This window comes from Passer domesticus, chromosome 4, assembly GCF_036417665.1.
Source record: "Passer domesticus isolate bPasDom1 chromosome 4, bPasDom1.hap1, whole genome shotgun sequence".
NCBI classification, from domain to species: Eukaryota; Metazoa; Chordata; class Aves; order Passeriformes; family Passeridae; genus Passer; species Passer domesticus.
Window position 1 is genome coordinate 29,697,592 of NC_087477.1, and position 13,726 is coordinate 29,711,317.

The 13,726-nt window shown below is 40.6% G+C and overlaps 1 protein-coding gene across 26 annotated transcripts in view; it reads left to right on the plus strand.

Annotated features, from left to right (window-relative positions):
- ADGRL3 (adhesion G protein-coupled receptor L3) overlaps positions 1-13,726 on the plus strand; it is a 489,498-nt gene that overhangs the window by 163,073 nt on the left and 312,699 nt on the right. For all 26 annotated transcript variants that reach the window (XR_010360855.1, XR_010360854.1, XM_064416867.1 and 23 more), the window contains one exon: positions 11,127-11,372. Coding sequence is in view for 24 of the 26 variants with exons in the window: in XM_064416867.1 (XP_064272937.1) it covers positions 11,318-11,372 (55 nt within the window). In the remaining 2 variants the exon portion in view is untranslated. The remainder of the gene's footprint in view (positions 1-11,126; positions 11,373-13,726) is intronic.

Here is a 13,726-nt window from a genome sequence, read left to right on the forward strand (position 1 = left end):
TCAAGTGAAGTACTTTATTGCAGTTTCACTTCCAGCTATGACCTTAAATAACAAAGGTTTTACTTGCTGCTTACTAGGCTTAGGGTGATGTTTTCAAAAGCTCTCTCTTGATTGTACATCTTCCTTCAACAATCAGCAGGATTTTGCCAGTGACCTCTGATGAGCTAGCTTTAGAGCAGCAGTGTTTTTGAATCCTCCTCCTGCAGAGGAATGAGAAATGGGATCTTTCTTTCACAGGGAGCATTGTAGGAGTTACCAAGTCTCCCTCTTCCCTCCCTCAAATTCATGTTGTCTATCAAACATAGCTGCATTTTGGTGTTTATAAAATATCACAAGAGACAGGCCCATACAGCAGATTAATTATCTTGCCTCCTAGTTGCCAGAGGTGCTTAATTTCTTCTTTGGAATTGAATATGACTCCTGCAATTAAATGTTACTCCTCGACTACTGAGACATCTCACTTTTTATCTAGGTGCAAGCAAGGCATTAAGAGCAAAATCAGAAGTGAACTTGCATACCACAAATAAAGGTGTTACTGCAAATTTTACGGCTGTTATACTCAGATATACGGAAATGAGGTTATTTGCTGTTTCCTTATAAATAATGGAAGCTGAATAATTAAGTTCATTGCAGAGTTTCTAGTGGTACAGCCAGTCTGACTATATTAGATGGTATTTGATTTTGCCAGATAGCTGTGACTGAGTTAAGTGTTTAGAATCCTTTCTTGATTATTTTAAACTCAATGAATAATTTAAAATGTAAAATGTTATGGAAGATTGTTGCTCCAGTTGGACAAGCTACAAAAGAGAGCAGTGTTCTTGAATGCAGTCACTCTCGTCCTGCAGTACTTTAGCTAAAAGATAAATTGCAATCCCATAATTTCAGAGGGAGTCAAGTAGAACTCCCAGGTTTAACTGGGGGGAAAAGATATTGAAGTATTTTCTGCATTTAATTTGGGATTTCCCCCTTCCCATTCTTTACATGATGCTGCATCATTTTCTGGGACTTACGATAACTTCCCTGCTTTCAGTTTCCTGGTGGACCTCTCAGTAGTTGTTACTATGTAATATGTCATTAAGAAATGTGTTTGAGGCTTGCAGAGGCAGGCACGTGTTATGCTGGCAAATTTCACAACAGGTGCATTTTCTCTTTAGGTGGTTGCTACTGATCCTCAGCTATGAGGCGTGAAAAGAGGACAAGTGTCTCATAGTCCTTACTCAGCGCCCAAGACAATTCTCTTAAAAAGCACGTTTGTCCTGATTGTCCTCACAATTAATTTCTGCTAGAAAGCACTCAAGGAATTAATTAATTTTAGCCTTTCACTCATCCAAGTATTTTACTGTTTAAAAAGTTGATAGTACCCATTAAAAAAGCACAAATGCTTACTGGAGTAAGATTTTTCTTCTGCAAAACTTCCTTTTCTTTTGCAAAAAGCAAGTATTTGGCTTTTAAAAATACTTTTTGCAAGAGTTAAGGTGCTAGTCACTTTGGAGAAGAGCTGGTTACCATATATATATTGTGATGATGCCAAGTTGAGATGTGACAGCGGAGGCTTCAGCTGGAAGCTCCTGGTGAAATTCCATCCAGGTTTAAATGTTCTGTTTTGTTAAAATCCCTCTTGTAGTTTCAGCTGGAAATACGTGGCCTTTGTTTTGCTTCTAAAGGGAAGACAGTGTGTGTGATCTGTATTATATAAATATTTTATCCATGCAGAGCTTCTCATAGAAAATGTTTTCTTTGTAGTACCAAGAAAAGTGTTGACTCTCAGCTGTAACACAGTGGCCCTTTCAGTTTTGAAGTCACTGTTGTGTGTAGTGATGCGATGCTTCTCATTAGGAAGGAGATCAAAAAAATATTGCAGTCTTTCAGCTCATGTTTGAGGGCTATTTCCCTAAGGGGTTGGACTGGGTGCAGTTCTGGAGGACTTCTTCTGCAGGGGTTAAAGAGATGTTGAGTGTATATGACTGGTTATCAACGTTGGCTGGAAATGGTCCACTAAACGGCTGAAGCTCAATTTCAGAGTTGAAGGGCACACATCGAAATCCCCAGCCACTCTCTCTCTACAGCTTTTCTCTGCAAAAGAGTGTTTTCATGCCATTCTTTGTTGTTTGGATAATATGAGGGGGGAAGGGGTAAGGAGGAAGAAAGCTGTTTTTTACTGTGAGAATGCCCAGTACCTTCCATAACTAGCCTATGGCCGAGATGGTGACCTCTGTTAGTAGACTATAAGTAATAACAAAAGTATCTGTGCAGAAAATGAGTGCAGTAATTAAATCTCTTTCACTTTATTTCCCCTCCAAAGATCAAAGAGGTTTGACTCTTGATTAATGCGCAACAGAATTCATTAACATAGTAAAATGTGGAAAAACAGGCTATTGGTTATTACTACACAGACGTTTGCTTTAGGGAACTATCAATACTTTTTGTTCAGTAATTTGCCCTATTGCTTTTGCTATTGTTTCAGTCTATGCAACTCATTTGAGAATACCACACCTAGAAATTTAGATGCAACCTTTATTCTTCTGTATGCATATTTTTTTTTTTTAAGTGGTGCAGAATGCTGCTTCTGTGTTCCTGTCTTGCTTTCCCAGGCAGTGTGTGCAGGGCTTTGCTTCGCTTGCCCGCTCTTTTTATACGACATCAAGTGCTGTTTATTTTTCTCCTAGCAACCTACTGGGCTGCTCTTTGTCCCTAGGTCTAAAAAGATTTTTTTCTTTTTTTTTTCTTTTTTTTTCTTTGTAGGTATGAATGTTTAAGGTTGACTGCTTTGTGTTGAAAAATGCGACAAAATTTTTCACCTACTATTGTTCATTTTTGAGGTATTCCCAAAAGAACAAATTCTAGCTAAGATTTTTTCCAACACAGCAAAGTCAAGAGTTTTTCATAGATTTTACTTCAATCCAGAGTCTTTTTAAATTTGCATTATTTGCTTGAATAATGTAGCCCTCCTAATATTTTCCAAGCCACTTACACTTAACTAATCACACTTATCTTCAGCATAAACCTCATTGATTTTATTTCTCATTGAAAACATCAGTAGTAGCAAATACAATCCTATTGGCTCACAGTCTATTAGAAATAAAATTATATTAAATGTCTTGTGGGGTGTGAAGAGGTTAAATCAAGGAGAGTCATCTGAGAAAGTCATCCTGGTGTGCAAAACATAAATCTGGTTTATATTTAAACTACGTGTCACCCACCAGCTAAAAATAGCAATGATCATTAAAAGCCAATTTGCTGCTAAACATTAATAGACATTTATTACATCATAACAGATCTGAAAGACAATTAAACTTATCTTTTTCATAGATAACTCTTCTTTAAAAATGTGTTATTCACTTGGCTTTTGCCATTAATCTCATTTACTAGTGATTTTTGTTCCTCTTGATATTGTGCGTGTATACGTAGAGTTGTGTGTGAGGTGGTTTCTTGTTGTCTTTCAAGAGCGCTTTGCATTTTCAATGGGAAAAGTTTCTACCCCTCCTTATACTGCCTGTTAACTTCCTAATCAGCACTAAAAGTGAAGGAAATTTACAGTTTCTTAGAATAAAACAAGTCATATCTGCTACCATCCATTTAAAAAGAGAATGCTAAGCAAGAGCAGGATGAAAAGTGTGGTGGATGCACATTTTACACATAGGAAATAGATTACAGTTTTCTGTCTGTTTTCATTGCAATTCCTCAATCAAGTGGTACCTTTTCCCTGTGTTGTTCTTGCATATAGTGCTATTTACAAGTTGTGAGTGAAGCTGGAGCAAGTCAAAGGCTGAGGAAACCCAGCACTGTTGAAAGTATTGCTTCCTACAAGAAATGCAGTCGTGAGCCTGGTATTTTTTGTTCATGTGTTGCTATCTGTCAGGTCCCACAAAACAAGCCATCAAAGGGGTGGGCAAGGCTTTGAGCATCAGCTCAGCATTGCTCAATTCTCTGTAGCTGTTGATGTCTTTAACTGTGCTCTTTTACCTTCCTAGCCAAAGAACTGTGGGGCCAGCTGGGCTGTGAAGGAGAGTGCCCCAGGGCGGGCACAAGTAGCACGTTCCTCCTTTTCTGAATTGCAGGGCTCACAAAAAGTGGTCCACTGTCATCTTTGTAAGTAAGAAACTTTCCAGACATAATGCTGCCTTTGGGGAGCAAACAAAATTTTGTTCCTGGCTGATGAATAGAGAGAAGGAGGCTGCTAATAATGAGCTCTGGGTTGCCTCCTGATGGATTCAGGCAAAAGAGAAATGGCTTCTCCCTGCATTCCCCTGCACACCTCAGCAAGAAGTCCCATCCTTGCACTGAAGGTAAATGTCACTAAACTTTCTCTATGTATATGTGCAGCTGCTAGTCAGTCTGGAGCAATGCAAGTTAAGGAGGCTCTTTCCTGCCAGGAAGAGGAAAGGAAGAAAATTAAAGGTGGTATGAAGGAGACAGCAGGAAGGGAGAGATAGGAAGGATAAATGAATATTGAAAAGTATTTTAAAGGCTGCATCCAGAGGCATTTAGGAGTAATCCTTCTCTGGTCCCAGTATCAGACTTCGCTTCCCCTCGTTGAACTCTCATGGAATTTTCTGTCACTTCCGTTGGCTAATTTTCTCCTTGGAGGCTGTCACTTCCTCACAGTAAAGCAAGACCCGGTGCAGGATCTGTGCCATCACAATTACAGTCATGGCAAGGCTCTTGGAGAAATGGGACCAGGATGTGTGGGAGAGGTGATGCCTCAAAACATAAGCTGAGTTTATGGTAGCAAAGGGAAATTAAAATTATGCTGACCCTGGTGATAAGTTTGCATTTTCAGTGCACGCACCACACGTGTTTTATTTGTCACAGAAGAATTGCCGAAGGCTCTGTGGAATGCAAATAAGCATTGTGAGAGTATTGTCAGACCCAGACTTCCAACATCCTGTAACATTCGCAGGAAAAAAAAAAACCACCCAAAAAATCATGAATTGATTAAAAGTAATGTGAATTTCAAATCAAATATGTTGAATTATGTTTATTTACCACCGGTTTACTGAGCCTCTGAGCTGTATTTGGGTCCTATTTTTAAGCTTCTCTCTGCAAGGAGAAATTTACTTGAGAAGAAAGCTGAAATTTTTATTATTGCAAGGAGCTGCCACATATTGAGTTTTGCAATGAAATCATAACTGTTGGCAATACTGTGAAGAGTGCTTGCTTATGCATTATTTTCTCTCTATAAAGATGTGCTATCAACTAAAACATTTGAGGAAGATGGGTGTATTACGTAGTATAATAAATTTTTGGAGAAAGAGCTGAACACCTCCCTGAAATTTTTTCAGAAGATTGCTGCAATGATTGCTGTATAAGATGGTGACATATGACTGTTTCAGGTGGTCAGAAGTTCATGGTGCTGTGCAGCTTGTGTGAAGAGCTGCATAGCTTTTCCCAATACTTACAGAGGTTGTTTTTTTTTGCCCTGATGGGTTTGGAGTGGAGGGACTGACATGCTTCTTGCCAGCTGTGATCTGCTTTAGCAGGTGGTGCTTAACCAGTGAGACTACCAAGTTTTTTGTAATCAGTTTTCAGAAAGCCCGTTGATTTGGGGTGGAAATGCAATACAAACATTTGCATATTTTACCACATCCTCACATGATACTCTGCACCTTTTGAAATTTTGCATGTGTTATCATATATTTGCACACACGCAGGGACCTTGTGAATGGTGTACTTTCCTCTTAAATCTGTGATGAATTATATTGCCAAGGATAACCAGCAGGCACTTAAAGAAAGTCTGGAACATTCAGTAGCTGTGATATTCAGATGTACAATTCAGTACATTCTTTCTAAGCTTCTAGACCATATTTTCAAGACTTAACTTTTCTCTCTCTGTTACTTCCCCCCATCCTTCCATGTGTAGTCACAAGATGTGTGAATGGCTCCACTGTTAGTATAATTATAATTTTCTGCTGAAATTGCTTTGAATCTGGATTGAATGGTAAAACCAAAAAGCAGCTGATAGCTCGAGTTCCCCTTTTGACCTCTGGAACAGCACAAAAGCCTCTATTTCACCTACACAGGAAAAAAAGCCCCAAGAGCTACTATATTCAGCTGGTCTCTATTCGGGTGTGCTTTCATCAAAGGCTTGATTAATCTGAAATGAATTAACTCAGTTAACACTTGAGAGTTATTTTGCAGCAAATCCCGCAGAACATCTAAAGAGCTCTTTGTCACTTTGAATTATAGCCTAAACAGGTGGTTGATGAGCCTGGTTTGAGCTGAGAGTGGCTCCTTGCTGCCCTGGCCTCTCTCCTCGGGGAAGTGTAAGTAGCACTGCAGTGATAGCCGAGAATCCAGGATAAACACAAACTTATTAGACCTTGTTGTCATTTTTGTGTGTTTTTAAGGTTTTTAAAATTACTTTCCAGAGTGCTACATCAGGTATAAGGGAGGAAATAACAAGCAGAAAGGTTTTGTTCTCAAACAAGATGGATGTAATGAATATTAATGTACAGGAATGGCAGTTCAGTGCAATAGAGGTGCAAGTGCTCATTTTAAATCTTTCTTGGAAGAAGTGACTTAGAAATACTGTGTCATTTTGCACATTCTGGGTGAGAGGTTTGAGTCATTTCCTTCAGGGTCCACAACCCCAGCAGAGGTGTGAGAGCAGAAGCAGGGTCTGCAGTACAGAAAGAGAACATGTAGCTGTGAGCAGTTTGAACCACAAGCTGGTGTGTCCTGTCTGAGACGGCTCCCTGGCTCTCTCACAGTGCTTTCTCACATGTGGCAAATTTAAAACTTGAAATCAAGAGCTAAAAGCAGTGGACAGCTCTCATTTTGAGAAACAAAAGTGGTTTTTTTCTAAACTTGGTGAGGACTCTGACTTCCTAAGTGTTTGTGGTATAGGATGAACATTCTCCTGGGCTGAATGCAGACAGAGATAAAAGTTTACAGACAATTCAGTTTGTGTCAACATGTTCCTAACTTCCTAAAAATGTACATAGAAAAATCTGTCCATCAGTGACCATGTAGCAGTAACTTCAGTGGGTGGCTATGAGTGAAAGTGCATGTGGAAATGCCAGGAGTGCAGCTTGCTCCTGCCCTGCTCCCCCTGTGTTGTACAGTTAGTAATGCCTGTGTGACCTTTTACAGGGCAGGCTGGGTGGCTGCCTCCACAAAGTGACCAGGGAGCCACATCCTGAGTACCTGAAAGGGAAAATGAATTGAAACAGGATAAAGGTGGAAAGAGACTGGAGGAGGAGAACCTTTCCTTTTTAGCAATGTTGCAGAAAATAAAATAAAGTGTTTTGCAAACAACTTGTGGCCAAATGTAATGCAGAAATTCTTTTGTTTAGCCATTCATAACGGGAGTGGAAATACAGCTCATTCTCTTACTTAAAGAAATTTTCTAACATTAAATTGCAGTTAATTTAATTTTGCAGATATTGCATGTTTTATTTTTTTCTTGCTGGGTTATTTCTCTTCCCTCTCTTAACAAAATTCTGAATATGTTGCCTGAAATAATCTCAAGTACCAGATGCTGAGAATGGGGAATTACACCCATGGTTCCAGCTTGGACCATCAGCCTCAAGGAGTTTAATTACTTCCAAAATTTTCCCCTCGTAAATAGTGAATTTAGACGATATTTGTTTGAAACATCACACTCATTTCCTACTTTGTAGGTGACTTCAGCCAGAGGAGGAGAATAAGTGCTGGAACCTTTTCTATAAAGAAGTATAAAGCAATCCTTGTATCCTTGATTTGTTTAAGCTGGTTTTGCTCTGCACATTTTCAGGGGTGGGGAGGAAATTGCTGCAAGCAAAACTGGATAAGAAAACCCCAGCATTCTTATCTGGCTTTTGCTGATGGGCCACTTTGTAAGAGACTTTCTCCCCTCCCCTGGCTGGCTAGAAAATGCTGGATACCTGAAGCAGCTTTTGCCAGGTGAGGAGGGTAGGGAACAGCTTTGTGCAGGTGCAAATACTTGTTTGGAAGAAGGCAGTAATTAAATGGAGTTCTGACAGGTTTGGCTTGCGCTGCTGTGAATTCTGCTTTGAATTCAGCCTATCTGTTCACTCACCACATGAACTGGTTTCCTTTTCTTTTTCACCCTCCCTGTAGACTGTCGACAGATGAGCTCAGAAAATGCTCCATGTGCTGCTTGACATCAGCTGCTGAAGAACAGACTTGGGTAGATGTTGAGATTGTCAGTGTATCTATAATGCTCTTTTATGAGCAGCGCCTTCATGAATACTTCACTGCTCATCTCTGCTCTATGAGGCCTTAGTTTCCTTTATTTAGCTTTCTCCTATTCCGTCAGTAGTACTTTGAGCTGGATTTTTGGGAACTGCCAGCATGCAGTTCTGGTTTGGGTGATGCAGCAGATCAGACTGTGAAGGTGTCAGGGGCAGCCCTTTGGGCATAAAGGTCAGTGAGCAGAAGAACTTTCTCATAAATCAATGCAGGCTGCATCATCTTTGTGGTTAAAGTCCAAACCCCTTAAGTCAAGCCCTTAAATTTTTTACTGTGATAGTGTATCCCTTTCTTGCATCAATAAATGTAACACTCTGCATTACAGTTCACAGATAGTGAACTGTTCTCTCCAGTTTCTCTCCTTGGCTGTGCTTTACCTGGAGGTAACCCAAAGATGAAGTGAATTTTGTTTTGCAGGCCTCTTTCTGCTGCTTGTGGGAGTTGAGTGACCATTAAGAAAAGGCTTGTTCTGCTCATTTCCTATGTAGCTGTTTCCCTGCAGATACCCAGTTCTCAAACACACTGTGATTATTTGATTGCATGAAATACAAACCCACCCAGAATTTTGCAGCATTCCAATGTACTTGGTTAATGTAGAGGTGCCCTGTGTTGTTAAGTGTCTCCATTGTTGGGATGTCTCCAGATGCATTGTGTATTTGGTAATACTTTTGTGTGAGCTTGAGCTGGAGGCTTTGCAGAAGCAAGTTTAAGGGCAAGGTTGTGCCAGCCAGGGTGTGCAGACACCTCCTGACAGGTCACGTCTCTGGCGTGTTCTCCTCTGGCAGGAAGAATGGTCGGGCAGAGAATATTTGGTCAGATTTACAACTGGAGTAAATGGTGCATAATGATGCAGTCCTGTTGTCCCTTTTGCACAGGAGCTTTGTGACTCAACAATGTACTTGCCAGGAGGATAAAATGTTTATTTGTGGCTCTGGTGGTTCCGAGACATTAGTTCTCAAAAATTAGTGTTTGGACTTTGCTGAGGGTGTGTGAATGCTTTGCTCATTCAGCCTCAGCCTGTGAGATGATAGGAAAAAAATTTCCTAGAATCTTATCATGCAGGAATGTATAGACAGATAAAAAAAAAATTAAAGGGCTCTGTGTAAGTATTTTGCTGACAATTATCCCTTTTCTGGGATAGAGAGCCTAATTAATTTGTGGCTTCTTCAGTTATACCCAAAACCCTTTTACTGCACCATAATGTTATCTCTTTCTAACAGGCTTAGATTATTCAGAACTGATTCAGTTTAAACAAATAAAAATTGAAAACAAACCTTTGCTCCTCACTGCCTGACTGAGCTTTTGCTTCAGGGAAGTGTACCTGTGCTTGGATAGCTTTCACCCATCTCTGTATGCCTTTTCAAATTTTGTAGCACAAAAAGCTTCTCACTTTTAAAATTTTACAGAGGATACTATAGAAAAAGCGTGCGTAAATAATGACAGTGCTGTAGTTTGATGTGTACTGGTAGCCTACTAAAATATAAATGGAAAACTTGATCACTGTTTAGAATGTACAAATTAAAATATTCATGAGGCTCTTCCCTATTTGAAAAACAGACTTTTAATATTATCAATGACCATTTTGATTAGTCCCAGCTCAAACAAAGTTTTAGTTTCAAGGATGTCCATAAAGAAGCCACTTGACTGCAGATTGACCTTGGATTTTTTAGTAACCCCACATAGAGAGAGATGAGAAAAAAACTATGGAAACTAAATGCTACATTTGAGTGAACAAATTGCAGGGACAGACTGGGGAAGAGAGTCAAGTGAGAAAATAAAATCTTGGCAGTGCAAGATATATTTATTAAAAAAAATGTAGCTTCTTTGTAGACTTTGGTTCTGAACAATATGGGGTTTTATTTAGTTGATCAGTAAAGACAGGAAGCAAAACAAAGGCTACTTTGTCATGCCAGACTTTCAGAAATATACCCACATCACAATGGCATGCAGCACAGTTTTTTCATACAGCTTTTTGGCTCAGACTTGGTTTTGGGTAAGAACAAAAGTTGGCAAAAACAGCTTCTGTGCTCAGAGAAGAATAACTTCTGTTGATCAGAGATTTTTGGAGAGATTTTTAATTAGACCAGCACTGTGAAGACTGCAGAGTCTAAGGAGTTCAAAACAGATATGTAAAGTACTTTTCAATTCCTCATATTTCCTCATCATTTCAAAGTCAGTGGGGAGCTAAGTTTCAAACTGCTGCTGCAGTTTAATTCTGTGTAGTTGTTTTTTTCCTGCCAAGTTTGAGTCACCGTGGCCATCGAGCCCCTTCTGGAGAGATTACGATGATGGAGAGCTGGAATACGTTCTCCGGTGAAATGAGCGAATGTTTCTATTCAAGCACGGATTCAGATTTCCCCGCGCTTTCCTCTGAGCGCGTGGGATGGACAAGACCATTATTTTTAATTCCACAACAAATAACTGCAGAACTCAACTAGCAGTGAGTAGAAAGTAGCTGGTTACAGGATAAGGGTGACTTTGGGCTCTATTTGGGTTCAAAGCCTGGTCCAGATGCAGTGATTAAAAGCCATACAGGTTGCCTCAAACAAAGAGAGGCTTTCTGGCATATCATCAGTGGAAATACTCACAAGCTATGTTACTAATCCCACTGCCTGGCCTGGTATCTTGCCGTTAGCATCCACATCAGAGGCATGACAGAAATGCAAAAGAGGGGGAAAAGTCTCAGCTTTTTTGTTCAAAACTGCTGTTTGGGGCCCTCTTTTGAGAGAGAAGGCAGAGCACTGGTTATCCACCGACTAGTAACTGGTTCTCTGCACAGGCATAAGTTTTAATTCCTGTTTTATGTGCATGTATCTGAAGGGCCAGGGAGTGGGGAAGACACATTTGCCTTTACAGCAAAGAAATGCAGCAAGACTTGATTGAAAACATCTACCTTACTGTTTTACTAACTGCAGCTTTTTTTCTTGTTTTAGGTCTCAGACTCTGGATACTTCCTGTGGGATTTTTTTTATTATTATTGTTTTTGATTGGGTTTTTTCCCCCTTTTTGGATGTGAATTGAAGGCCAACAACAGTTGAAGTGTTGGAAGCAAGTGCAGGAGGACGCTCACCTTTTTATTTGAACCCTTGTTTGCTGGGATACTTTCAAGCTCTCCTTCACAGTCATGTGGTCATCACAGCTGCTGTTCTTCACAATGCTCTTAACACCGTTTGCCCATGGTGAGTGAGAGATGGTCTAAATGTGCCTGTGGGAAGGGAAGAGAAAATAGCAAGGTTTTTGTCTGTCTTTTCCTAATGGTGTGGGTTTTTTACAGGATGTTGATTTCTCTCCCTGCTTGCACCTCATGTCTTGAGATTCCCAGGTTACATTATGACTTTACTACTGAAACAAAGAGCTCTGGTGACACATAAAGGCTTTTTTTCCCGAGTTTAGCTGCTACATTAGGCAGACTTTTTATTCCCTTTTCTTGGGGGAAAAATGGATTTATTACCAATCAAATTAGAGTAGGGTAATGAGAAATAAAGGCAGATAGTAAAAACACTGTCCCCCCCCCATCTGCTTTCTTCCTGAAGTGAACTTACTCCCATTTGTCTCTACCTCCTGCCCTGCAGCAGTACAGGGGCACAGGGAATGGGAGCTGTGTTCAATTCATCACATCTTATCTCTGCTGCTCCTTCCTCCTCAGAGGGAGGAGCCCTCACATTCTTCCCCTGCTCCAGTGTGGTCTCCTCCCATGGGGTCACTCGTCCTGCCAGCAAACCAGCTCCAGTGTGGGCTTCCCTCTGCACAGAGCCACAGCAAGGCTGCAGGGCACAGCTGCTTCACCTCCAAGGGCTGCAGGGAAATCCCAGCTCTGGCATCTGGAGCACCTCCTGCCCCCTTCCTACACTGACCCTGCCCTCCAGAGCTGTTTCTCTCACAAAGCAGCAACTTTGTCCCCTTTTTTGGATGTGTTATCCCAGAAGCTCTACCACAGTCCCTGATGGACTCAGCCTTGGCCAGTGATGGGTCTGTCCTGGAGCCAGCTGGCATTGGCTCTGTCACACGTAGGGAAAGCTGCAAGCAGCTTCTCACAGAAGCCACCCCTGTAACCAGCCCCTCCCTCCTGAAAACCTGGCCATGCAAATCCAGTACAGGGCTGTAGCAGAAAAATTTGATCTCTTTTATTAACCAGGAAACTCTTAAGTGAAATGTGGAACATGTAATTCTTTGAAACAAGGTTTTGAGGCCTGTTGAGTTCTTTTGATATGAGAAACCCAAGTGTATGCTCTAGAAGTAAGCTGCCAGGTTTCTCAAGTGCTGAAGGGTTCAGGAGCTCCTATTAGCAGTGATGGTTACTAAATGCTCAGGGCAGAACTTTGGAAAATCTGTCTGCCTGATTTTTTCTGATGCTTAAATGGATGGTGAGCTCTACCAAGGATCTCATTTTAATTAAAGGCCAGTGGAGGCATGTCTGTAAATGACATGACTCCCTGTATGTAAGCTGTGAGCCCCTGCTTTTAAAATATTCATCAGGCTTTTTGAGCTTTACCAGCTGATCCTTTGTGTATGTGCTAAAACACTGGAGGAAAATTTTACAGGAAAGAAGGTGATGAAAAAAATGTGATTGACTGAACATGTCTATAGAGCACAACCTATCTTACATAAACTTTGGGGACCAAGGCTATCTGCAGTATTGTTCTTTAAGCAAGATTTCTCCTCACTGATTTGGAAATTAGAATGAGTGTTTAAACTGAGTTGGCCAATTAGGGTGGAATGAAAGAGCTGTTCAGAAAGGTGCTCTCCCATCCTTTCCAGGAAAGTTAAATTATGAATGTTTTGTAAATCTTTATAATTAAGTAGTATTAACAGTGAAAGCAATTATTAGTTTAAATATGCCTCTGGCAGTTTTGTTCAGGATTCTCAGTGCCACTGTAGCTGGAAAGTCCTGTCCGATAGTCCCAGTAAATGAAAATGTCACAAGTATCCTTGGAGTGATATTATACTACCGATGAGCAAATGCCAGAGGTGCAGAAACTATGTCTGGAAATATTTCTACCCTTTATGCTCCTCTCCAGACCAAATGTACAGGGTGTTTGCTGTGGTGGTAAATTTGACTATTGCCCATCTACGCAACACCTACATTATCTGATCAGCTGCTAGTGGAAGTGTGACAGCTATCTTTGAACAAGGGAGGGAGAACACCCTTGGTCTGAGCCAGAGAACATCATTTGGCTTTCCCTGTTCTGATCTCCTAGTGGCCAGGATGCAGCTTCCATCTCAGCACTGTGGCATGCTGTTTAAACACATGCCACAACCTCACCTTCCTTATAAAAATAGTCTAGTTAAGCCCTGCTTTTTTTTGCTTTTTTTTTTTAAATTTTCTCTTTTAGTAATCCCTTTTTGCTACATGCAGAAAGCATTCAGAATTTACACTTAAAAGGAATCAAGCATTTGAGTTCCTCTTTCATGATCTGGGATGACTCCTGTACTGTAGTGACTGCTGGAGATGATATGAACTACTTCTTCAGACTGACCTTGCTACATCTCATTCCCTTTTTGAGTTCCCTGGCACAGCCTCTTCATCCATAGT